Here is a 26,692-nt window from a genome sequence, read left to right as displayed (position 1 = left end):
ATTAATATTACACTGTGTGTTAACAAACTAGAATTTAAATAAAAACTTGAAATGAAAGAAAGAAAGAAGAAAAAAAGAAAGAAAGAAAAAAAGAAAGAAATTAATTCCAAATGAAAGTTGGGATTGCCAGGAATGTTGTAAAAAAATGTCTACATTCAGTGGAAAGCTAGATTAGATGTTTTTTGGGAGGGAACTTTGCAAGACTAAAATCTTCAGATTCTTTTGGAGTATGCCAGTCACTTTAATTATCATATTTAAAACAATAGATTCCGTGTTATAGTGTTAAGTTACAAAAAATTTGCAATATTAGAATAGTTCCAAAAACACTAACAAAAATTACTTGAAATATGCTATTTAAATGATATATGAAAGATGGAAACAAAAAATAATAAAACAGAAATTCTTATTTGATCATGGTGAGATTCTTCTCAAGCTGTAGAACAATTTCCTTAAAGGCAGAATCCTCTGCCCAGTTGACTTTACTTCCTAAAATGAGATTCTGTAATTAAAAAAAAAAAGAAGAAGAAAATTTTTACATTAAACTTTTAAGTACTTTTAAAAATTTAACAAGATTTTTAAAAATCTGCTTTCAATGATGTTTTGAAATATTTACCAAACTAGGTGTCAGCATTTACTCTATGAAAAAAGTACATTCTTGTATATTCATTTCCACTTTCAGTAAGACTTCGGCCTTGATCCCCATAATGCTAAGGAATATTTACAATGTTTATAACAATTTTTTCTGCTTCATCAGTTTTGTGGATAGTTTTTACCTGCTAAGGAGTTTTACAATGGTATTCTAGATGAAAGGAAAAAGACTGCAGCTCCGATTCAGAGTCATTTTGCACTTCTACAGTGAAAAACAGCTTAAGCATAAACTGTTATGCCCTATTTATTATTTTAAAACTATGGCTCAATGATAGCAAGTTACTAATTGAAATCCTGTTAAAACAGATTTTAGAATATAAATGTTATATTGTTTTGTACAAAATTATAAAATTTGGTCTGTCTATAGTATTTTCTTGCTCTTGGGCTAGTGTTTATAAATCCAATTAAATTACAAAGGCAAGTGGAAGTAAGCATTCAAATAGAAGTAAACCCATTAGGGAAGGGAGCTCCTAAGGTAGCCACAACTATGTTCTGCTTAACAAAGCAATGATTTCATTAAATAAGACTTAATTAAGAGTATATGAATAAAACTTAAGAAAAGCAAAATAACAGAAGACTCAAAGTAGTAGGAAGGAACATGTACCCAAAAAAATTAAAATAATCCTGTCCTTATAATACAATCCTCCACTTGAGGATAGCCTAGGGGACTTCCTTAACTTCTAATCAAGTAACCCACTGTTACTAAAACGTAGGTTTAAGACCTGAGGACAAATTTCTTATGGTCAGATACAAGAACTCATATTCTACAAGGATATGCTTTACACATAATAAGTATTTGCTTTGACACATAATAGGCAGTTAATAAAGGAACACATAAAATTTAAGAGGTGAAAAAAGTTTTTAATAGGTGACATGATAATAACTACCAACACTTATTGAGAATTTAGTTTGGCCAGACATTATATTAAACAGATTAACATAAATTATCTTCTTCAGTTTTCACAATCTCTCTTTCTAAACAGGGAAACTGATGTTTAAAAAACCTTAAATAATTTGTTCAAGGTCCAGAACTATTAAGCTGCAGTCAGAATTGTAATTCTAGATTCCCATCACCCCCATCCATGTTTTCCCCATTCTCCCTAGTTCAAGTCTAATGGTCTCCACCATTATACCATTCTGCCTTCAAGGAGCTGCTAAAATCATTCCACTTATAAATGCCTAAGATTAAACATAATAAAAAAGTCAAAGCCTTAAATATTAAATACACATAAATTCCAAATATATGTAAGCAGACTAGTATATAGTATTAAATTCATGATTTTTTCAGGGTCAAAGACTAACTGAAAGCAAATCTGAAAATAAGAGAAACAATCATTTTTAAAAAGTTCTTTACCTCCTTTCCTAATTTATATAAATGTTACCTGGAACACATGTTGAATCACTGTAGTAACTTGTATTTCCGTCTGTAGGTTTTGTTGTACGGTCTTTATCTTGTCTGAATTTTCCATAATAGCCAAATCATCTTTCTGTTTGTTCTTTTCAGTCTGTATTTCTAAAAGCTTACTTTCTGAAGCTTGTTTTAATTCTATTAGGTTAAAAATAAAAACAAAAAAACACTACATATAACAACTACAAACAAGAATCCTGAAAAACTGTGAAGCAGAACAGTTCCTGTCTATTTCAGTCAAGAGAAAATATGTAATAAGCATCATTTTAGGGTGCAGTTCCATTTTGATCTGAAAATGACTTCTGTGGTACAAAATACCAATATTTTAATTTTACACTTAGCAATGTCCTCCATGAAATGTTCACAGTATGTATGTATGTATGACAATGATGGCTGTCTACATATATTTGAAGGGGCATCATGTTAAGTGGACTTATACTGGGCTGCCAAAAGAATAGACAGAGATATACATAAGGAAATATTTTTTCCTCCTTTATTTACATAAATGACATATCAACAAGACAAATTTTCACCGAAAAGATTCTCTTCTCCAGAGATAAAAATATCAGCAACCTTTTAGTGTAGTTCCTGAAATGTTCTAAGAATTAAGCGATTTGAAAACATAAATGGGTGTGTCCCAGGAGCTTGGTTCCTTGACATTAATGGATCAAAAGTAGGTTGGGATCAATGGAAAAAACATTAAACATCCAAAGGATGATTAGATCAGTTGACCAAGACTACTTCTGACCCTGAGATTACTTACAAACAGGCAAATTTGTGTGATATTTAAAAATAAATTATGCCTATACTATTAAATGAAAAAGGCAGTTTACAACATAGAATAAAATGAGGCCAACTTTGATAAGAAATAAGCGCTGAAGATGATTATCTCTTGATAGTTTACTTTTCCTAAGTATACTTTTCTGTTTCTAAATTCTACTGAAAATGTGTATTACCTTTGAAATAAACATTTCAATAACTTTAATACAAAAAGCCATCTCATTCATGTTCATTAAGTTAAAAAGCTGTAGAATCATATATATCAACCGATCATTTAAAATAATGTATATGTATATTAAAAAATTATGTACATATTAATATGTTTATATGAGCAGGGAAAAATGCTGGAATGATATATGCTTAACTGTGGTCACATAGGAAGGAGGTTATGAATTTCACACTATACTTTTCTGTATCATTTTTTTTCCCCTGAGAATGTATTAATTTTGTGATTTAATGGTCTAAAACAAAAAAAAAAAATCAAGCTAAATACACTTTAATACTACTTTTATTTATTTATTTTTTAAGCTTATTTCAATTTATTTATTTTGAGAGATACGGTGTGAAGTAGGGAGAGAGAGAGAGAGAGAGAGAGAGAGAGAGAGAGAGAGAATCCCAAGCAGGCTCTGTACTGTCAGTACAGAGCCCGAGACAGGGCTTGAACTCATGAAACTGTGAGATCATGACCTGAGATCATGACCAAGAGTCAGATGCTTAACCAACTGAGCCACCCAGATGCCCCTGACTACTACTTTTAAAAATGCCATGTGTAGGGGCACCTGAGTGGCTCAATTGGTTGAGCGTCCAGCTTCAGGGCAGGTCATGGTCTCGAGGTTCCTGAGTTCGAGCCCCATGTCGAGTTCCGCAGGGGACAGATCAGAGCCTAGAGCCTGCTTTGGATTCTCTGACTCCATCTCTTTTCTGCCCCTCTCTCCCGGACTTGCACGCGCTCTCTCTTTCTCAAAAGTAAACTAAAAAATTTTTTTTTTTTTTTAAATGCCATGTGTAAAATTATGAGAAAGTTTGAAAGCTAAGAAATTTCTCAATGGCTGAGATAACTGGCCTTATCAATCTCCATAGTAAGTGAAAATGTTTTCTACAAGAAAACAAAACGAGGGGCGCCTGGGTGGCGCAGTCGGTTAAGCGTCCGACTTCAGCCAGGTCACGATCTCGCGGTCCGTGAGTTCGAGCCCCGCGTCAGGCTCTGGGCTGATGGCTCGGAGCCTGGAGCCTGTTTCCGATTCTGTGTCTCCCTCTCTCTCTGCCCCTCCCCCGTTCATGCTCTGTCTCTCTCTGTCCCAAAAATAAATAAAAAAACGTTGAAAAAAAAAAAATTTAAAAAAAACAAAACGAAAGCCAAAACAAACTGTTCTACATACGTAATCTCTTCTTTCTAACATCAAGCAGTTTTTCCTCCAAATCCCAAGATTCCTGTTATTAGAAATAAAGATTAAGGCACATTACCTAAGAACAAACCTGTAACACTTACATCATTGAATTTTATCTATTAGTTCTCCTTTTCCAAACCTCTATCTAGCTCTCTATCCCTTTATTTCCATACAAAAAAGAGACAAAGGACAGTAGCTTAAATTACAAGTAGATAATTAGCCACAATGTCAGAAATAACTGAGTTATGAAAAAGAGGAAACTTAAGGACTGTGAATTCCAATCATACCAGTAACCTCTGGGAAATCCTATATAATGATACACAATAGAGTTGCCAGCATCAAGTTACTGAAATCATGAGAATGTGTAAAGAGCCCAAAGTGCAGTTACCTGCTGTGACTTCATGATTAATTTGTTTAGCTTTAATATGTGTTTCATGTTATCCATGAGCACACTGAAAAGGAATAAAAAATATGACTTGTTAACCTTAATTAAAAATAAAAAAAATCTCATTAATGAACACACATCGATTACTATGTATTTCCTTTCGTGAAATTTACTGTATACTTTAATAGAAAGTCATCATTTAACAAAATAAACCTGGAAAAGTTTGATGTAAACTAAATTTGTATTTAAAATTAAAGATGCAGGGGCGCCTGGGTGGCTCAGTTGGGTCAGGTGTCCAACTCTTGATTTTGGCTCAGGTCATGATCCCGTAGTTCATGGGTTTGAGCCCCATGTCGGGTTCCATGCTGGGTTTGGAGCCTGCTTGGGATTTTCCCCCTCCCTTCCTCCCTCCCTCTCTCTCTCTACCCCTCTGTCCCTCCTCCTCCCAGGGCCTCCCTAGCCGTGCCCCCCACCCCCCCCGCAGCAACCCCCCACTACTCACTCTCTCTCAAAATAAATAAACTAAAAAAAATTACAGATGCAAAAAAAAAATAATAAAAACAATAAAATTAGAGATGCATTTCCCTAGAAAAATCTGTAATCACAGACAAAAAATATGAAATTTAAGCATGTATGAATGTTTCTAAAAATCTATTTTGGAGAAAAAGCCCTAATAACTTGCTAATAAGCTGCTTTAAAAAAATACATTTTATTTTTTAGAGCAGTTTTAGGCTGATAGCAAAACTGAAGGAAGGGACCCATATGCCCCTGCAATGACACAAGCACAGCCTCCTTGACTATCAACATCCCCCAGGATAAAGAAAGATCTGTTCATCACAAATGAATCTACATTTAACACATCATTATCATCCAAAGCACAGTTTACATTATTGTTCACTCTTGGTACTATACATTCTATGGATTTGACAAATGTATAAAGACATGTATCTATCATTATAGCATCAACAAGAATAATTTCACTGAATAAGCTGTGTTTTTACCCTCATGTCTTCAACAAAAACCTGTGTTAGGCACCAGGAATGTAAAGTAGAATAAAACACAAAGAGGAAAAAAATCTGTTGAAAGAGATAAATAAATCCACAACTATAGCACGGTGCCATTACAACCAGTAATAAATATGAACTGCTGAGAGTTAAGCACAGAGTACAACAAGGGAAACCCTGGAATCTTAAAGGACATGAAATAATTACCTAGATCAACTAGTTTGGTATGACTGGAGCCAAAGGGTGTAATGTAAGACTGGGTAAGAACAATGGTTCTTATACTTCAAAGTGCCACAGTCCTTTGTGGATCACCAGATCACCCCCACCACCCTCATTTATCTTCAGAGACTGAGTCAAAAGGTTTGGAATGGGACCGGGAATGTGATCTCTGTGATAATACTAACTGTTCTGATAAACAGCCAGGCATTTGAGAACACTGCAGAAGGAGTTTGTTAGGGAGGCTGAAAATGGGAATCTTTGCAGAGACCTGGGAAAGCTAAGCTCATTTTCTACTAATTATAGCTATACTGGTTTGTAAACTTCAAAACATGCTAAAGGCACTATCACAGCCTACTTGGTCTTTCTGTCCTCTTTGGGTGTCAATATGTCCTGTATCTCTTTAACTCAAGAATGTTTAAAGCTCTCCTTTCAAGGAGGGCCTAAATTCAGATTTTAGGATTTATGGAATCCTGGAGTTAAAGGGAATATGGGAGAATGCATTACCAGTCTGAACTAAGACACCCAAAAAGGGGAAGTGCTCAAATGCATCCAGCACTTTTATGGTGCTAATGGTAGGGGATCTTTTATCACAAGATTTTTAGAACAGGTAAGGCCTCTAAGACCAGACACATAGGACAAGATCATAGAGAACCGTGACCGCCAAAGTTTTTATTTTATATTCCTTCGCAAATAGTTTAACACATACAAACTCATTTCTGCCAATGAAAAATGAGGCATATAATTCCTATCTCATCGGGTTACTGGATTAAATGACATTAACCCTGTTCCTGTTTTACAGTAAACACTGAACAAAAATAAACTTTCAAAACCTTCCTTCAAATTTTCAGATTTTCTGGCTAAAAATCTCCATTGCTTCTTAGGGCTGCAATACAAACAAAATATTGGCAGGACTATAAAAAGTATAATGTTGAAGAGGGTGCACAAAACTTCCATCACTTTTCTTATTCCTCAGATATAGGTGGTTGGCATTGATGGTAAATTAAAAAATGTCCACAAAACTGGGGTGCCTAGGTGGCTCAGTCAGTTAAGCAACCAACTTCAGCTCAGGTCATCGTTTGTGAGTTTGAGCCCCACATTGGGCTGTCTGGTGTCAGCACAGAGCCCAAGTTGGATCCTCTGCCTCCCTCTCTCTCTCTGCACCATGCCCCTCCTGCTCATGCTGTCACTCTCTTTCTCTCCTTCAAAAATAAATAAAATCATTAAAAAATTTTTTTTTCCACAAAAATAAAGACATTATGCCAATGTCCCTTCTTATTCTCATCCTTAACAAATCCAGAAGAAAAAACAAACGTACCTAGTCTGGGGGTTAATTTTCTCCAGGTTTTTTTTAAGTGCAGCCGAAAGTTGCATCCTATAATGCAAGGGAAAAAAGCTTGCATTATAAAACATGGATAACATTTGTGGTACATTGAAAAGAAAAAAATTAAATATTACAAGTTAAAGATTGATTTCCTTTAAATGTAACCTAAACCAAAGTAGTTTTTAAAACACTACTGTAAGGGAAATACTTTGACAAATAAGTTACAGAAATGAAAATGACAAGATGGCTAGGGCTGTGCACTACTATGCTGAGGGGCTGATGACACTTGAAATCAGCCTGAGGTTTGCTCTCCCAGCCATTCACCTTGGCAAAGGGCCAGCAGGAAGCATTAAGCATTAACACACTACAGAGATTAGCACATGCCTGAAATGGAGAAAGGGAATATAAAGCCATACTTGAACGTAAACTTTAAAATACACCTATATACAAACAAACTCCACAAATTATTTTTAAATTCAAACAGTTAATAAATAAATAATAATGAAAATGCAATCAACTTAGCAATATTTAGGTCATTTCCTCACATATGTCACACAAAAAAATTTGACTCATTAAAATAAGATCTCTTAATAGTTCTGAAGTCATCTTGAAAAATATGATCTAGGGCACATGGCTGGCTCAGTGGGCAGAGTATGCACTCCTGAATTGGGGTCATGAATGCAAGTCCCATGTAGGGCATAGAGCTTACTTAAAATTAATTAATTAATTAAAAAAAAAATATATATATATATATTATCTATACAATGAGCCAGCTTGAGAAGAGGGAAAAATGTTCACTGCTGGAAATGATTAAGAGGACTTTAACTACTTTTAAATTAAATGTATAAGAAATTCATCTGGGAAGGCCACAAATATAAGGAAACAATTTAAAGTCATTCATTTAAGTGGAATTATTAATTCAGATCACAAATCTGTAAGATAGCTTATTTACCTTATTCATAGCTGTATACCAACACCTACTATAAAGCTTAAGACATAGTAAGCACTCAAATATTTGTTGAATGAATTTTAAAACAGACAGGCAAAACCTATATGAAAAATATATTTAGGAGCGCCTGGGTGGCTCGGTTAAGCATCCAACTCTTGATTTTTGGCTCAGGTCATGATCTCACAGTTTGTGAGTTTGAGCCCCACTTCAGGCTCTGTGCTGTCAGAGGCGCTGCTTGGGATTCTCAGTCTATTCTCTGCCCTACCCCACTCATGTTCTTTCTCTCAAAAAAATAAACATTAAAAAAAAATTATATATATTTATTTATTTAAACTTGATGACAATTCTTTTACTTGACTAATAGTTAACCGCAGTAATGGAATCTAATAATCCTTTGAAACATTGAATGGGATTTAAGCTCACCCTTCTACTTCCTTGTCTGATATTTCCTTATTAACTGAATCTTATATAACTACTTCTAATGAAGGTATTAATGAATGATGTTAACTTTTCTCTCAGGGCTCAAAATTTGTGTGACCGTTATCTGATGATCATTTCACTTGATTAATCATTTAGACTAGTTAAAATATTAACTCTACCTCAAATCATACCGATTTTGCATTCAGTTCACGATGTTTATAGCAAAAATTTAATAATTACCTGTGTAATGCAAGCCTTTTTATTTCAAAAGCAGTTTTCACCTCTTCAATTTCATTTTCCAGGTCTTCAATTTTACTATCAAAGAAGCATGAACAAAAGAATTTCAGCAATATAAAAAAAAATTCCCCATTAGAATAAATATATAAAGCAAACCTTTTAAAAAGTAAAATGACTCTCTCTTGATAAAAATATTCTACAGACCCCCACATTGATGCATTTATAGATTTGATAAACAGATACCTCTGAGATACTTTACTAATTATGTTGTAAAGGGGGAATGCCAAAAGTGCTAATGGGATCACTCATGTAACGTAAGAACATACCGTATATCAACAACTTCTCAGTACATGCATGAAAAATTACTTGGAAAAATAAAGAAAAGGAAAAAGAAGACAATGGTGTAAGATGGGTAATAGTATCAAATCTTAGTAAAAAACACAAAATTGAGGGGCACCTGGGTAGCTCCGTCGGTTAAGCCTCCAACTCTTGGTTTCAGCTCAGGTCCTGATCTCACAGGTTACGGGATCCAGTCCCACATCAGGCTCCATGCTGACAGCATGGAGCCTGCGTGGAATTCTCTCTCTCTCCCTTTCACTCTCTCTGCCCCTCCCTGCTTGCACTCTCCCTCTCTCTCAAAATAAATAAATAAAAATTAAAAACACACACACACACAATTTAAAAATATGACATACGCTTCAATTTGCTTATCTTGCATGATTTGTTCTGGAGTTTTTTCTTCACCTACAAATAAATAATTTTTTGAAGTTAGTAACAGTTTAGAAGAGTGCTGTCCAGGGACATCTGGTGGTTCAGTTGGTTAAGCATCTGACTCTTGATTTAGGCTCAATTCATGATCCCAGGGTCTGGGATCAAACCCTGCATTGAGCTCCATCCACCTTGAGCATGGAGCCTGCTTGGGATTTTCTCTCTCTCTGCCCCACTCCTCTGCTTGCATTCTCTCTAAACAAATGAACAAACAAAAAGATTCTCTCTCTTTCTCTCTCCCTCTGCCCCTCTCCCTTCTTCTTCTTCAAAAAAAGTGCTGTCCAATAGAAATATAATGGAAGCCAGAGACTCGAACCAAACATTTAATTTTTTTTTAAAAGTAGGCTCCATGCTAAAATAGAACTACCATACAACTCACAGGTATTTATCCAAGGGATACAGGTATGCTGTTTCGAAGGGGCACATGCACCCTAATGTTTATAGCAGAGCTATCAACAATAACCAAAGTATGGAAAGAGCCCAATGTCCATCGATGGATGAATGGATAAAGAAGATGTGGCATACATATATACATGTATATATACACATACATACAATGGAGTATTACTTGGCAATCAAAAAGAATGAAATCTTGACATTCTCAAGTAGGTGGATGGAACTAGAGGGTATAATACTGAAGAAATTAGTCAAAGAAAGAAAGAAAAATATCGTATGACTTCACTCATATGAGGATTTTAAGATACAAAACAGATGACCATAAGGGAAGGGAATCAAAAATAATAAAAAACAGGGAGGAGGACACAAACATAAGAGACTCTTAAATATGGAGAACAGAGGGTTACTGGAGGGGTTTTGGGAAGGGGGCGATGGCCTAAATAGGTAAGGAGCATTAAAGAATCTACTCCTGAAATCATTGTTGCACTATATGCTAACTTGGATGTAAATTTAAAAAATAAATAAAAATTTAAAAAAAAAGAAGTAGGCTCCACGCTGGGCATGGACTTGAACTCATGAACATGAAGCTTGAACTCATGACCCTGAGATCAGGACCTAATTTGAGATCAAAAGTCAGATGCTTAACTGACTGAGCCACCCAGGTGCCCCCCAAAAACTTATTTACCACCCTCCCAATTTCCCTAAATTTAATTTTAAATTTCTCATTTCCATGTTATAAATCAAGTAAAAATATTTCAGTATAACTTATTTAAACCCAATAGGTCTAAAATATTAGCATTTCAACATGTAATTAATTTAAAATTACTAATGAAATATTTTACAATTTTTTTTCTGTATTTTACATTTATAGCTCCTCCCAAGGACTAATCACATTTCAAGTGCTCAATAGTCACATGGACTAGCGGTTACCATATGGAAGAGGCCGGTTTTAGAATAATGGAGAAAAAAAAGGAGTAAAATATTAACATGAGCAATGCAATATCAAAAAAATCATCTCTATGTCTATCTGTTAGCAACAAACAACTAGAAATTAAAAGATAAAATTACGTTGCAAAATTTTTTTCAAAAACATGAAATATTTAAGGATAAATTTATCAAAATATGTACATGAGCTCTACAATGAACACTTTAAAATAATGAAAAGATACATTATGTATAGGTATTAGAAGAATCAATACAGCTAATACAATTTCCCCAGTATGATCTATAGAGCCCAATCAAATCCCAAACAAAAGTCTAATACTTTTTTTTTTTTCTGTAGAAATTGTTAAGCTGGGGATGCCTGGGTGGTTCAGTTGGTTAAGCATCTGACTCTTGGTTTTGGCTTGGTTCAGAATGCATCAGGCTCTGCACTAACAGTTTGGAGTCTGCTTGGGATTCTCTCTTTATCCCTGTCTCTGCCCCTCCCCAGCTCACAATCTCTCTTTTTCTCGCAAAACAAATAAACTTTAAAAAAAACAAAGAAAGAAAATGACAAGCTGATTTTAAAATGCATATAGGAGGGCGCCTGGGTGGCTCTGTCGGTTGAGCCTCCAACTTCAGCTCAGGTCATGATCTCATGGTTTGTGAGTTCAAGCCCCACGTCGGGCTCTGTGCTGACAGCTTGGAGCCTGGAGCCTGGAGCCTGGAGCCTGGAGCCTGGAGCCTGCTTCGGATTCTCTGTCTACCTCTCTCTCTGCTCCTCCCCTGCTTCCACTCTGTCTCTCTCTCAAAAATAAATAAAAACAATTTTTTTAAATGCATAGAGAAACACAAAGGACCTAGAATAGTCAAACCAATATTGATAAAGAAGAACAACACTAGAAGTCTTACAGTAGTGATATCAAGATTTACTATAAAGCAACAGTAATGAAGATACTGTGGCATTATTGTAAGCATAGACAAATACCTCAAGGGAACAGAGAAAATAAACCCAAAATAAACCTACACATAAATAATGGAGAAAGGAAAGTCTTTGAACAAAGGGGCTAGAAAAACTAGATTTCTGTAGGGGAAAAAAACAAAATGAATCTTGATTCTTAGCTCACACCATACAAAAAAATTAACTCAAAAAGGACCACAGAACTGAATGTTAAATCTAAAACCCAAAGCCTCATAGAACAAAACAAAGGAGAAAATCTTTATGACCTTGGAGTGGTCACAGATTCTTAGGACTTAAAATCATACACCACAAAAGACCAAATAACTTGATAAAAAGCACTGCATCAAATTAATGCCTTTGGTTCCTCAAAAGATAGTTAAAAAACAAGGCAAGCAACAAACTGGGAGAAAATACTTGCTAGTTATATACATAGATACAGAGATTCCTACATATAAATCTATATGTATAGGTAGATACATGAAAAGAAAACCTGCATTTATAAACAAAGAATGCAAATCCAATAACACTAATAATCCAATTAAAGGGGGTGCCAGAGTGGCTCAGTCAGTTAAGTGTCTGACTCTGGCTCAGGTCATGACCTCATGGTTCATAAGATCGAGCCTCATGTCCAGGCTCTGCGCTGACAATGCAGAGCCTGGTTGGGATTCACTCTCCCTCTCTGCCCCTCCCCTGCTCGCACTCTCTCTCTCTCAAAATAAATAAACAAAAAATATATTTTTAGAAAGCCTGGAATATCAGACAGACAATACACGAGAACTACCTTCAGATCTATGGACCTATAAAACAAATTGAGCAGAGTCTGAAAAGTTCCTAAGTTCAATCATGTATTCAGGTGAAGTAAGTATCTATGTGGTCCCTCAGGTTTTCCACAATTCTTTTTATTTCTTAAAATTTTTCAAAAGTTTATTTATTTGAGACAGAGAGAGCATGAGTGGCATAGAGAGAAAGCGGCAGAGAGAGAGGGGCAGAAAGAGAAAGATAGAGAGATAAAGAGGGAGAATCCCAAATGGGCTCTGTGCTGACATCCCGATGCAGGGCTGGAACTCACAAAACTGTGAGATCATGATCTGAGCCGAAATCAAGAGTCAGCAGCTTAAATGACTGAGCCATCCAGGTGCCCCTCTTGATTCAGGCACTCCGGGTGTCTCAGCTGGTTAACCATCTGAACTTGGCTCAGGTCACGATCTTGTGGTTCATGGGTTCGGGCCCCACATCAGGCTCAGTGCTGACAGCTCAGAGCCTGGAGCCTACGTCAGATTCTGTCTCCCTGTCTTTCTGCCCATCCCCCTGCCTCCTCCAGCTCATGCTCTCTCTCTCTTTCAAAAATAAATAAACATTTTAAAAAAAACAAAAAAACAAAACTCTTGATTCAACCTAAAGTATTAATTGGTTTTATTCCTTAAGCCCATTTCAGAGAGAAAGAAAGATTTACCAAAACCTATCTTTGTAACCCAAGGGCTTACAAATCAGGTGGCAAGAATGGTTAGTACTTCTGGAGAGCTAAACCATTATTTTAGTAATCTCTTGCTCCCTAAGACTTCTGGATTAATTGTTTTAAAAGATAACTTTAAATTTGTTCAATGTTGGGGCGCCTGAGTGGCTCAGTTGGTTAAGCGGCTGACTTCGGCTCAGGTCATGATCTCGCGGTCCGTGAGTTCGAGCCCTGTGTCGGGCTCTGTGCTGACAGCTCAGAGCCTGGAGCCTGTTTCAGATTCTGTGTCTCCCTCTCTTTGACCCTCCCCCGTTCATGCTCTGTCTCTGTCTCAAAAATAAATAAACGTTAAAAAAAATTTTTTTTTAAATAAATAAATTTGTTCAATGTTTAGAATTGAAAATTTGTCATTCATGTCTTTAAGCTGATCTCCCTTCTGCCTCTCATCTCTATATTCCAGTGTTTCTCCAAGTATAGATCTTAGATCACTTGCTTAACAATCATCTCATCTGCTAATTTAATCTCCAAGCTGTTGATGGTAGCAAGTTCTAGGACTCCTTCCCACAGGAATTTCCCAATTCTCTGATCAACAGAATTTAATTGTCTGGCATTGTTATTTACTTTTTAAAATCTATTTCCTGAACCCCTAACAAGTTCCTGAGGGCTGGGGCAAGCTTGTTTTTTGCCTTCTTACATAGTATACCACTATATTATGCTGCCACTCCTGTTCCTATAATAAATGACTTTTTGTAAAGTTGATATTCTTTTCTCTAGAATACTATTCATCATCAAGCTCACAAAATCTTATTTGAAAATGAAAATACTTACTCGCATCAAGCATTGACTTATATTCCAAGAGTTGCTGTTTAGTTTGTGCTCTCAGCCTAAAAACAGATAAAGAGAAGAGAAAGTAATATATGTGTGTATTTTTTTTTTTAATTAAGTAAACTCTACTCCCAATATGGAGTTTGAACTCATGACCGCTAGATCAAGAGTCACATGCTCTATTGACTGAGCTAGCCAGGTGCCCCAGATGGTCATATATTTACTGAGGTTTTATTCATTAATATAGGATAAACCAACTCATCTTTTTCCAGAAGTTTATGCATTTAATGAATGTAAATAAACTCAGCAATAAGTCTTCTAGTTTTGCCTGATTTATTTAAAGTGGGCCTAAAGAGGGGCACCTGGGTGGCTCAGTCAGTTAAGTGTCCAACTCTTGATCTCGGGGTCATGAGTTCAAACCCCATGTTGGGTTCCATGCTGGGCATGAAGCTTACTTAAGTAAAAAATAGGGGCACCTGGGTGGCTCAGTCAGTTAAACCTCAACTTGGGCTCAGGTCATGATCTCATAGCTCATGGGTTCGAGCCCTGCATTGGGCTCTGTGCTGACAGCTCAAAGCCTGGAGCATGTTTCAGATTCTGTGTCTCCTTCTCTCTCTGCCCATCCCCTGCTCACACTCTGTCTCTCTTTCTCTCTTTCAAAAATAAATAAATATTTAAAAAGTTTGTTAAAAATTAAAAAGAAAAAAAATATAATAAAGTGGGCACAAAGAGTTCTGGTTCAAGATGACAACATAGAAAAACTGAACTCAACTCCTCCACAGAACACACCAAATTACATCTATTTTTATTTATTTATTTTTTTTTTCAACGTTTTTTATTTATTTTTGGGACAGAGAGAGACAGAGCATGAATGGGGGAGGGGCAGAGAGAGAGGGAGACACAGAATCGGAAACAGGCTCCAGGCTCCGAGCCATCAGCCCAGAGCCTGACGCGGGGCTCGAACTCACGGACCGCAAGATCGTGACCTGGCTGAAGTCGGACGCTTAACCGACTGCGCCACCCAGGCGCCCCAAATTACATCTATTTTTTAAAAAATTTTTTAATATTTATTTTTGAGAGACAGAGAGACAGACAGACCATAAATGGGGGAGGGGCAGAGAAAGGGAGACACGGAATGTGAAGCAGGCTCCAGGCTCCGAGCTGTCAGCACAGAGCCCGACACGGGGCTCAAACTCACGAACTGTGAGATCATGACCCGAGCCGAAGTGGACACTTAACTGACTGAGCCACCCAGGTGCCCCATCAAGTTACATCCATTAAATGCCCTATTCCTCTTGAAGAACTAAGGGCTGAGTGAACAGCTACTGAATAAACCAACAATAAAGAGAACAAAAAGACAGCAGGAAGAGAGATGGACACGTGCTACGATTTGGAAGAGAAACTAGCATACACAGCTCCAGCTCCAGCCGGCAAAAGTCACCAACCACACAGTCTGCACTGGGGACACCATATACAAGTGCACTCCTTCAAGTTTAGGAGAAGTAGCTTATTTGCCTAATCCATAGAAACAAACACAAAAAGTCAAGCAAAATGGGGAAACAGAGGAATATGCTCCAAAAGGAGAAAGAACTCAATGAAACAAATAAACAATATGCCTGAAAAAGAATTTAAAGTAATGATCATAAAGATACTCACCAGGCTGGAGAAAAGAGTGGAAGAACTCAGTGAGATTTTCAAGAAAGGCACAGAAAATACTAAAAGGAACCAATCAGAGTTGAAAAATGTAATAACTTAAATAAAAAGCACACTAGAGGCCATCAACAGATTAAAGGATGCAGAAGAATGTATCAGTGATCTGGAAGACACAGTGATGGAAAGCATGCAAAGAGAACAGCCAGAAGAGAAAAGAAGTTTAGATGCACAGAGAATTCCAAACCAGATGAACCCAGGGAGGTCCAGACCATGACACATACTAATTAAAATATCAAAGGTTAAAGATAAAGAGAGGATGCCTGGGTGGCTCAGTCAGTGAAGTGTCCAACTCTTGATTTCAGCTCAAATCATGATCTCACAGCTCATGAGTTTGAGCCCCATGTCAGGCTCCGTGCTGACAGCGCAGAGCCTGCTTGAGATTCTCTTTCTCCCTCTCACTCTGCCCCTCCCCGTTCATGCTTTCTTTCTCTCTCTCTCTCTCTCTCTCTCTCTCTCAAAATAAATAAACATTTTTTAACAAGATAAAGAGAGAATTAAAAGCAGCAAGAGAAAAACAAAAAGTACCTATAAAGGAAAACCTATGAAGCTATCAGCTGATTTTTCAGCAAAAACTTTGCAGGCCAGAAACAAGTGGCATGACATATTCACAGTGCTGAAAAGAAAAAACTAACCTAAACTTGCAGGGTTATCATTAAGATGTGAAGGAGAGATAGGGTTTCCCAAAAAAAGAAAAAATAAAGAAGTTATCACCACTAAACCAGTGTTACAAGAAATGTTAAAGGGGCTTCCTTAAGTAGAAAAGAAATGGCCAAATAAGATATAAGAAAACGATACATGAAAAGATGTAAAATATGACAAGATATATATAAAATGTGGAAAACACAGTAAAAAGGGTAGAGACGGGGAAAATATTTTTTCTTCCACAGTTTCCTGGTTTTTGTTTTGTTTTTGTTTTTTTTTATAGAATATGTTTGAACTTAAATGAACATCAAATTAATATGGATTGCTATTTATTTGGATGTTATATAGGAACCTCATGGTAGCCACAAACCCAAAATCTATGATAGATACACAAAAAATAAAGAGAAAGAAGCCAAATACTACACTCACCGATTACAAAGAAAGAAAGCAAGAAAGGTCTTTTGCAGAAAAATTAAAACCACACCAGAAAACACATTTTACAAATGGCAATAAGTAGGGGCGCCTGGGTGGCTCAGTCTGTTGAGCGCCCGACTGCGGCTCAGGACATGATCTTGTGGTTCGTGGATTCGTGCCCCGCCTCGGGCTCTGTGCTGACAGCCTGGAGCCTGGAGCCTTCTTCGGATTCTGTGTCTCCTTCTCTCTCTGCCCCTCCCCTGCTTGCACTCTGCCCCCCTCCCTCTCTCTCCCTCAAAATAAACAAAAAAAAAATTTTTTTTAACTGGCAATAAGTACACACTTATCAACAACTACTCTCAATGCAAATGGCTTAAATGTTTCAATCAAGAGACAGAGAATGGCAGAATGGATTAAAAAAAACACAAGATCTATCTATGTCCTGCCTTAAAAGAGACTCACCTCAGACCTAAAGATGTATATAGACGAGAGTGAAGGGATGGCAAAACATTCACCATGAAAATGGAAGCCTCCCCTCACCCCAAAAGAACCTAGGTAGCAATACTTATACCAGACAAAATTGACTTTTTTTTTCTTCTTCAAAAAAGACTTTAAAGCAAAGACTCGGGGCACCTGGGTGGCTCAGTTGTTTGAATGCTCCATCTCTTGGCTTCAGCTCAGGTCATGACCTCCCTGTTTGGTGGGTTTGAGCCCCACGTCAGGCTCTAAGCTGATAGTGCAGAGCCTACGTGAGATTATTTCTCTCTCCCTCTCTCTGCCCCTTCCCTACTCACACTATCTTTCTCTTTTCTCTCAAATAAAAATAAACTTAAATACATTAAAGCAAAGACTGTAACAAGAGACAAAGAAGGGCATTACATAATCAGAAAGGAATCAATCCAACAAGAGGATGTAACATTTTTAAGTATCTACAAACCCAACAATGGAGCACCTAAATACATAAAGAAATATTAACAGACACAACAAGAGAAATTGATGGTGATACAATAATGGCAGGGGGACTTTAACACTACACTTACATCAATGGATACATTATCCAAACAGAAAATCAATTAGGAGACAATGCCTATGAATGACACGTTGGACCAGAGGGACAAAACAACATATATAGAACATGCCATTCAAAAACAATTGAATACACATTCTTTTCAAGTGCACATGGAGTGTACTCCAGAAGAGATCATAGATAAGGTCAAAAAACAAATCTCAATAAATTGAAGATTCAAATCATATTGTGCATCTTTTTTGACTACAATGGTATGAAACTAGAAATAAATCACAATACAAAAAAACTGGAAAAAATACAGACCCGAAGATGTTAAACAACATGATACTAAACAACCAGTAGGTCAGTGAAGCAATAAAAGAAAAAATAAAAAAATATATGGAGACAAATGAAAATGAAAACACAATGGCCCAAATTCTTGGTGACACAGCAAAAACATTTCTAAGAGGGGAGTATACAGCAATACAGGCCAACCTCAAGAAACAAGAAAAGACTCAAATAAACAATCTAACCTTACACCTAAAAGGGACTAGAAAAAGAACAAACAAAACCCAAGGTAAGTAGAAGAAAGGAAATACTACAGATCAGACCATAAATAAATGACATAGAGACTAAAGAAAAACTGAACAAAACAGAAAAGAGAAAATCATGAGACCAAGAACTTGTTCTTTGAAAAGATAAACAAAATTGAAAAACTCTTAGCCAGACTCATCAATAAAAAAAGAGAAAGACCCAAATGAATAATATCAGAATCAAGAAAAGTAACAATTGACACCATAGAAATACAAAGGATTATAAAAGTATACCATGAAAAATTATATGCCAATGAACTGAACAATCTATAAGAAACGACTAATGCCTAGAAACACACAATTTCCCAAAACTGAACAAGGAAGAAATTAAATAGCTTTAACAGACTAATTACAATAACAAAATTGAATTGCTAATCAAAAAACCACCAGAAAGTAAAAGTCTAGGACTACATTGATTCAAAGGTGAATTCTACCATACACTTAAAGAAGAGTTAATACCTATTCTCCTCAAACTATTCTAAAAAGATAGAAGTGACGGGAAAACTCTGAAATACATTCTACAAGGCCAGCATTACCCCGATACCAAAACAAGATAAAGACACCACACACACAGGGCGCCTGGGTGGCTGAGTTGGTTGGCCATCTAACTTCGTCTCAGGTCATGATCTCATGGTTCATGGGTTCAAGCCCCACAAGGGGCTCTGTGCAGATGGCTTGGAGCCTGGAGCCTGCTTGGGATTCTGCGTGTCTCTCTCTCTCTCTCTCTCTCTCTCTCTCTCTGCCCCTCCCCCGCTTATGCTCTGTCTCTATTTCTCTCTCTCAAAAAAAAAATTTTTTTTTAAAAAGGACACCACACAAAAGAATTACAGGCTAATATATCCCTGATAAACACAGATGCAAAGATCCTCAACAAAATATTAGCAAACCACATACAACGATACATTACAAATATCATTCATGGGGGCACATGGGTAGCTCAGTCAGTTAAGTTCATGGGTTCAAGTCCTGCATTCAAGGCTGTGAGCAACAGAGCCTGCTTGGGATTCTGTCTCCCTCTCTCTTTGTTCCTCCCACATCCCTCCCTCTCTCTCTCTTTCTCTCAAAAATAAATTAAAAAAAAAAAATTCACTGGGGCACCTGGGTGGCTCAGTTGATTAAGTTGCTGACTATGGGTTTTGGCTCAGGTCATATTTCATGGTCAGTGAATTCGAGCCCCACTTGGGATTCTGTCTCTCTCTGTCTCTCTCTGCCCCTCCTCCACTCATACACACACACACTCTCTCTCTCTCTCAAAATAAATAAATAAACATTTTTAAAAAATCATTCACCATGATCAGGTGGGATTTATTCTAGGGATGCAAGGGTAGTTCAATATTTGCCAATCAATAAATGTCATACACATCTACAATACAAAGGATAAAAATCATATGATCATCTCAATAGAAGCAGGAAAATCATTTGACACAATTAAAAACTCATTCATGATAAAAACTCTCAACAAATTAGAGTTAGAGGGAACATACCTCAACATAATAAAAGTCTTCCATGAAAAACCCACAGCTAATATCATTCTCTATGGTGAAAAACGGAGAGCTTTCCTCTAAGGTAACAAGATGAGGATGTCCACTCTGACCATCTTTATTCAACATAGTACTGGAAGTCCTCTCCATAGCACTCAGACAAGAAAAAGAAATGAGGCATCCATATCGGTAAGTATGTTAAACTGTCACTATTTGCAGACAACAGGATACTATACATAGAAAACCCTGAAGACTCAACCAAAAAACCTACTGGAAGTAATAAATGAATTCAGTAAAGAGGCAGTATTTAAAATTAATACCCAGAAATCAGTAGCATTTCTATATACTAACAATGTCACAGAAAGAGATATTTTTAAAAAACAACACCATTTACAACTGCACCAAAAGGAATAAAATAACTAGGAATAAACTTGACCAAAGAGGTGAAAGACCTGTACTCTGAAAATTATAAAACACCGATGAAAGAAACTTGATGATGGCACAAACAAAGGTAAAGATATTCCATGTTCATCTATTAAAAGAATATTGCCAAGGGGAGCCTGGATGGCACAGTCAGTTAACCATCTGACTTTGGCTCAGGTCATGATCTCAAGGTTCATGAGTTTGAGCCCTGCATGGGGCAGTCTGCTGTCAGCACAGAGCATATCCTCTGTCCCACTCTCTCTCCCTGGCCCTCCCCCGCTGACATTATCTCTTTCTCAAAAATAAACATTAAAAAAACGTTTTGAAATATTGCAAAATGTCCATACTACTCAAAGCAATCTACAGATTCAATGCAATCCCTACCAAAATACCAACAGCATTTTTCATTAAACTAGAACAATTAATACTAAAATTTGTAGGGAACCACAGAAGACCTCAAATAGCCAAAACAAACCTGAGAAAGAAGAATGAACCTGGAGCTTTCACAATTCCAGATATCATGATATACGACAAAACTATAGAGATCAAAGCAGTATGGTGCTATCACAAAAACAGAGAAACAGATCAATGGAACAGAAGAGAGACCCCAGAAATAAACCCACATGTATACAGATAATTAATCTGTGACAAAGGAAGCAAGAATATGCAATGGGGAAAAGACAGTCTTTTCAATAAATGGTGCTGGGAAAACCGGACAGCTACATGCAAAATAAACTAGACTTCTTCCTAACACCATACATAAAAATAAACTTGGGGCACGTGGGTGGCTCAGTCAACTGAGTGTTGGATTCTTGACTTTGGCTCAGGTCATGATCTCAACAGTTCATGAGACTGAGCCCCACATTGGGCTCTGTGCTGACAGTGAGGAGCCTACTTGTGATTCTCTCTCTTCTCTTCTCTCTACCCCTCCTGCACGTGTGCAAGCAAGCATGCACTCTCTTTTTTCAAAATAAATAAATAAACATTTAAAAAAAATAAACTATTGGGATTACATCAAAATACAAAGTTTTGCATAGCAAAGGAAACTATCAAAAAAAAGAACAAGCTACTTGAATGGAAAAAGATATTTGCAAATGATATACCTGATAAGGGGTTAATATCAAAAAAATACAAAAAAGTTGCACAACTGAATACCAAAAACACGAACAATCTGATTAAGAAATGGGCAGGCGACCTGAATAGACATTTTTCCAAAGAAGACATACAGATGGCTAACAGACGTGTGAAAAGATGCTCAAAATGACTAATCATCAGGGAAACAAATCATAACCACAATGAGATCACTCACATCTCTTAGAATGGCTAAAATAAAAGACAAGAAACAAGTGTTGGCGAGGACCCTCGTGTGCTGTTGGTGGGAATGTAAATTAGTACAGCCACTGTGGAAAACAGTATGGAAGTTCCTGGAAAAATTAAAAAATAGAAATACCACATGATGAGGGGGGCCTGGTGGCTCAATCTGTTAAGCATCTACCTCTTGATTTCAGCTCAGGTCATGATCTCATGGTCATGAGATCAAGTCCCACGTCAGGCTCTGTGCTGAGCATAGAGCCTGCTTAAGATTCTCTCCCTCCTCTCTCTCTGCCCCTCCCCTGCTCACACTCCCTCATAAATAAATAAATAAATAAATAAATAAATAAATAAATAACGATCCAATAATTCCATTTGGTATTTAACCAAGGAACACAAAAACACTAACTCCAAAAGATATGTGCAGTCCTCTGTTTACTGCAGCATTATTTACAATAACCAAGACATGGAATCAACCTAAATGTCCATCAGTGGATGAACAGATAAGGAAAATGTGTGTATGTATATATATACCTACACACACACAGTATGGAATATTACACAGCCATAAAGTATGAGATCGTGCCATTTGAGACAACACAATGGACCAAGAAGGTATTATATTAAATGAAATAAGTCAGAAAGATAAATACCATATAATTCCACACATAAATGCAATCTAAGAAAAAAAATGCATAAACAAACACCAGAATCAACACTATAAATACAGAGAACTAATGGTTGCCAGAGAAGAGGAAGGTGGGGGTTGGGCAAAATGGGTGAAGGGGAGAGGGAGATACAGGCCTCCAGTTACAGAATGAGTATGTTCCGGGAATAAAAAGCAGAGCATGAGAAATACAGTCAATGATATTGTAATAGTGATATAATGGGACAGATGGTAGCTATGCTCCTGGTGAACACAGCATAATGTACAAACTTCAAATCAGTGAGTGGTGCAACTGAAACTAATGCAACACTGTGTCAACTACACTGAAATCTTATGGGGTGCCTGGCTGGCTCAGGTGGTGGAGCATGGGACTCTTGATCTTGGGGTGGTGAGTTCAAGCCCCATGTTGGGTGTAGAGATTATTTAAAAACTAAAATCTTAGGGGCGCCTGGGTGGCTCAGTCGGTTGAGCACCTGACTTCGGCTCAGGTCACAATCTCGCGGTCCATGAGTTCGAGCCCCGCGTCAGGCTCTGGGCTGATGGCTCAGAGCCTGGAGTCTGCTTCTGATTCTGTGTCTCCCTCTCTCTCTGCCCCTCCCTCGTTCATGCTCTGTCTCTCTGTCTCAAAAATAAATAAATGTTAAAAAAAAAATAAAAATAAAAAAAAAAAAAACTAAAATCTTAAAAAATAAAAAAGTCCTCAGAATAAGACACAAAACACAAAATGGAATCCAGTGGGGAAACAGCATCTAAGAATAAAAGTTAAAAGTTTGACTTTTAAATTTATTCTTAATACGCCACACTGGAGAAATAAATATGGGCCACACAAACAAACAGATCAAAATGGTGAAAACTGCAAACCCTGTAATGAGTTTAAAAACAGACTGTAACATTTTTAGGAGACAGAGAAAAATAACAAAGATACTACTCCTTGGATAGATAATTCATATAGTTTCTCAGTTGTCCTATGATTGTAGTTAATTCAAGATCATACATAAAATAAGTAGAAAAGCTATGGGTAAGATGCTAACTAGTTATTAAGTTATACTTAATATGTTTTACATTTACATGGTAGTTTCATAATTCTGAAACTGCTTTGTGACTTTGAGACCTACATAAGTAGCTAAGTAACATTAGACAGATTTCTAAATCTCCATGGTATAAGTTCCTTAGATTTAAAGTTCCAAATGAAAAGAATGATTTCTTATAGGTTAAGAAGGTAGGCTAGCATTTTAAGACACTGTAGGAACAGTTTCCTTTTACCTGAGATACAAAAGGTGATCTCTTATTTTTTTTCTTTTAATTTCCTAATGTTTATTTATTTTTGAGAGAAGAGAGAGACAGAGCATGAGCGGGGGAGGGGCGGAGAGAGAGGGAGACACAGAATCCAAAGCAGGCTCCAGGCCCTGAGCTGTCAGCACAGAGCCCCACGCAGGGCTAGAACTCAGGAACCGCCAGATCATGACCTGAGCTGAAGTGGGACGCATAACGGACTAAGCCACCCAGGTGCCCCTGATCTCTTCTTTTTTTAAGTTGATCAATTTTTGAGAGAGAGCGAGAGAGAGCAAGTAGGGAAGGGGCAGAGAGAGAGAACCCCAAGCAGAATCCGGATTCAGCATTCGAACTCAGAACCATGAGATCATAACCCGAGCTGAAACCCCAAGAGTTAACAACCGACTGAGCCACCCAAGCACCCCAAAAGGCGATCTTTTATGTTTAATATTTTAGCATTTTATATTATAGGTATGAAAGAATTTTTAAAGAGAGGTTGTGAGGCTTAGTAGCCAAGACCTTTCAAAGCAGTGGTAAATCTAAAACAGTTACAATGCTTTGGGGAGTTAAAGCAAAACAAAACAAAAAAACTCTTATTAGGGTTTAGAACAAATTTTTTTCTGTAAAGGCCAAACAACAAACATTTTAGTCTTTGTGATTCATAAGGTCTCTGCTGGAGCTACTCAACTCATACCCTGTAGCGGGAAAAGTTGCGTTCCAATAAACCCTTTCTTACGGACACTGAAATTAGAATTTCAAATAATTTTCACGTGTTTTTAAATTTTCCTCCAGGATTTTTTTTTTGTCCCAACTACTTAAAAACATAAACATTATTCTTTTATTTTTTTAATGTTTATTTATTTTTGAGACAGAGAGACAGAGCATGAACGGGGGAGGGGCAGAGAGAGAGGGAGACACAGAATCGGAAGCAGGCTCCAGGATCCCAGCTGTCAGCACAGAACCCTATGCGGGGCTCGAACTCACGAACGATAAGATCATGACCTGAGCCGAAGTCGGACGCTTAACCGACTGAGCCACCCGGGTGCCCCAACATAAACATTATTCCTAGCTTGAGAGGCCACACCAGAACAGGCAGTAGAGTAGACTTGGCCCTGTGCCATTGTTTGCCCACCGGATTGATATCCTTTCTCATCACATCTTCCCGTAGCAACTGCTTGGTGGAAACGTATAAACATCAATCATCCTCTTGGTAGAGAAATAAAACAAATGAGGCTTCTAGATTGAAAAGGGTCATAACCATAAAAACAAAGAGGAAAGACAACGTTTATTCAAGTAGCTGAGGCCTTAGATGCACCTCACTACGCGCTGGAAAATCGGGAGCCCAGGACGTGAGTGCACGAGAAAAGGAGAGGAAATTACAGCTCCGAAGGCCTTAAGGGCCCTGGTCTCTGTGCTAAACGCTTGCCTCTGAGTAGCTCATTTAACCCCCACTGCATCTCTACTAGAAAGGTGTAATCTTCCTCTGCTTCTAAGATTAAGAACGGTGCTTAAGGCGTTTAAATGAATGACTCGAGGACACTGCCACGAAGCGACCGAGTCAGAATTCGCAGCCTTAGGGGTTCTGAGAGCTAAGGATGGGGCTCTCCCCCACGACGCCCACTTGGATGCGGCCGAGCCAGCCAGAGGGAACAACCTGAGCAGCAGGGTCAGGCGGTCCTCGGGACGTGCCTCCTGGGCGCCGGCGACCTGTGGTGGCCTGCCTTCCCCGCCTCCGGAGTCCGGGGACTCGGTGGCCGCTTGTTCCCCGGGTTGCATCTCCATTCTGACTGGCGCTGGGAGGTACGTCCTGGGACAGGAACATGTAGCCTCAGAGGCCTATCTTCCCGCCACTAAATTGTCTCCCGGAAAGGGCTGGAGGACCGTCGCTTCCCGTCCGGCCCCTTCCGCCCCACGGCTCCACCCCTTCCGTCCCGTCCCCTGGTTGCCGTGGCTACTTCTGTTTCTCTAGTCCTGGCTAGTATTTGCAACCATTACAGATCACTAATAAGAAAAGTTGAACTTTAAGCATCAGCTGTGTCGAGTGCTGGGCTAGGAGTTGGGCTACAGCCCTTTGGGACACACCCCGGCGCCCAGGAACAGGCTGGAAAACTCCGACATAAATGGTCGTTCATCCTTGGCTCTGGGACAGGAGATCTTCGAGACAGTTTTGTGGGGTTTTTTTGTGTGTATATGTTTTTTGTTTTTTTGGGTTTTTTTTTTTTTTTTTTTTTTTTAGCCCATCTTGGTACTCCCTTAACATTCGCGGGCTTGGAAAGGAAAACACCGGAAGGTTAAGTAGACTTTCCATCTGAGCTCATAGTGTCCAGACTCCCTCATTTGGCGGAGAACAGTGGCTAGAGTTCAGAGATAACTTAAAGCCTGCTATGAGTCAGTGCATATACTTGAACCCCAGACTTGCAGCGTGAAATTTCACTATCCGTAAGATTCATTCTTATAACAGTCCTGTGCCCCCAAGTGCCACCTTGTCGATTTATCAGCTTGCAATCAAGCTTTTTTAGCTGGGCAGCTAAATGAGCGGCTAATGGAGACAATGTGGGACGTAAAACTCCCCATTGATTGGTAGTTTTTCATTAGGGTCGGTCGTGTAAGGGACACTCTAGCCTTGTAGCACAAGCACAGCAACTCAGACCTCTTTGAACAAAGGAGCCGAGCATTCCCCTCGTATAACTAGTTTCCGCTCAGTTACACTTGATCACACAGTGCTCTCTACTTTCTTCCTCTTCATTATCAAAGTAACAGCTACCGGCATTGAGTGCAAAGACAGGAATGTAAATACGTTAGGTTCACCACTCCTACCCACAAACTCCTGGAAAAACATGGTTTCCTTTCTTTATTTCCTTTTTTATGTTTACTTATTTAGAGATAGAGGCAGAGAGAGACGAAAGGGCAGAGAGAGGGGGAGACAGGATCTGAAGCCCTCCGTGCTGACAGCAAGAGAGCCTGATGCCAGGCTGGAAACCATGAACCATAAGATCATGTCCTGACCCGAAATTAAGAATAAGTCGCTTAACAGACTGAGCCACCCAGGCACCCCCACCCCCCATTATTTGTTTTATACAAAAACAA

General features: G+C 38.0%; 1 protein-coding gene across 1 annotated transcript; it reads right to left on the bottom strand.

Annotated features, from left to right (window-relative positions):
• Positions 1–102: 102 nt before the first annotated feature.
• Positions 103–25,500, bottom strand: CENPH (centromere protein H). Its single transcript, XM_049649561.1, has 9 exons — positions 25,260–25,500; positions 14,087–14,142; positions 9,455–9,503; positions 8,763–8,837; positions 7,148–7,204; positions 4,613–4,676; positions 4,216–4,267; positions 2,031–2,194; positions 103–499 (listed from the first exon to the last, which is right to left on the bottom strand). Exons 1-9 carry the CDS (start codon positions 25,385–25,387, stop codon positions 404–406), a joined length of 741 nt encoding a protein of 246 aa, XP_049505518.1. The 5' UTR covers positions 25,388–25,500; the 3' UTR covers positions 103–403.
• Positions 25,501–26,692: the final 1,192 nt, after the last annotated feature.

The sequence above is a fragment of the Panthera uncia genome, assembly GCF_023721935.1.
Source record: "Panthera uncia isolate 11264 chromosome A1 unlocalized genomic scaffold, Puncia_PCG_1.0 HiC_scaffold_17, whole genome shotgun sequence".
NCBI classification, from domain to species: domain Eukaryota; kingdom Metazoa; phylum Chordata; class Mammalia; order Carnivora; family Felidae; genus Panthera; species Panthera uncia.
The sequence above is the reverse complement of the archived record's forward strand: the minus strand, read 5'-3'. Positions and strand labels throughout refer to the sequence as shown.

Excerpts from the sequence above, each read along its gene's own strand:
- CENPH (XM_049649561.1), bottom strand. The coding sequence starts at position 25,387 with ATGGAGATGCAACCCGGGGAACAAGCGGCCACCGAGTCCCCGGACTCC. Across the intron at positions 9,504-14,086 it reads TAAGTCAATGCTTGATGCGA|GTGAAGAAAAAACTCCAGAA; the intron begins GTAAGTATTTTC and ends ATTTATTTGTAG. Across the intron at positions 2,195-4,215 it reads TGTTAGAAAGAAGAGATTAC|AATTAAAACAAGCTTCAGAA; the intron begins GTATGTAGAACA and ends TTAACCTAATAG.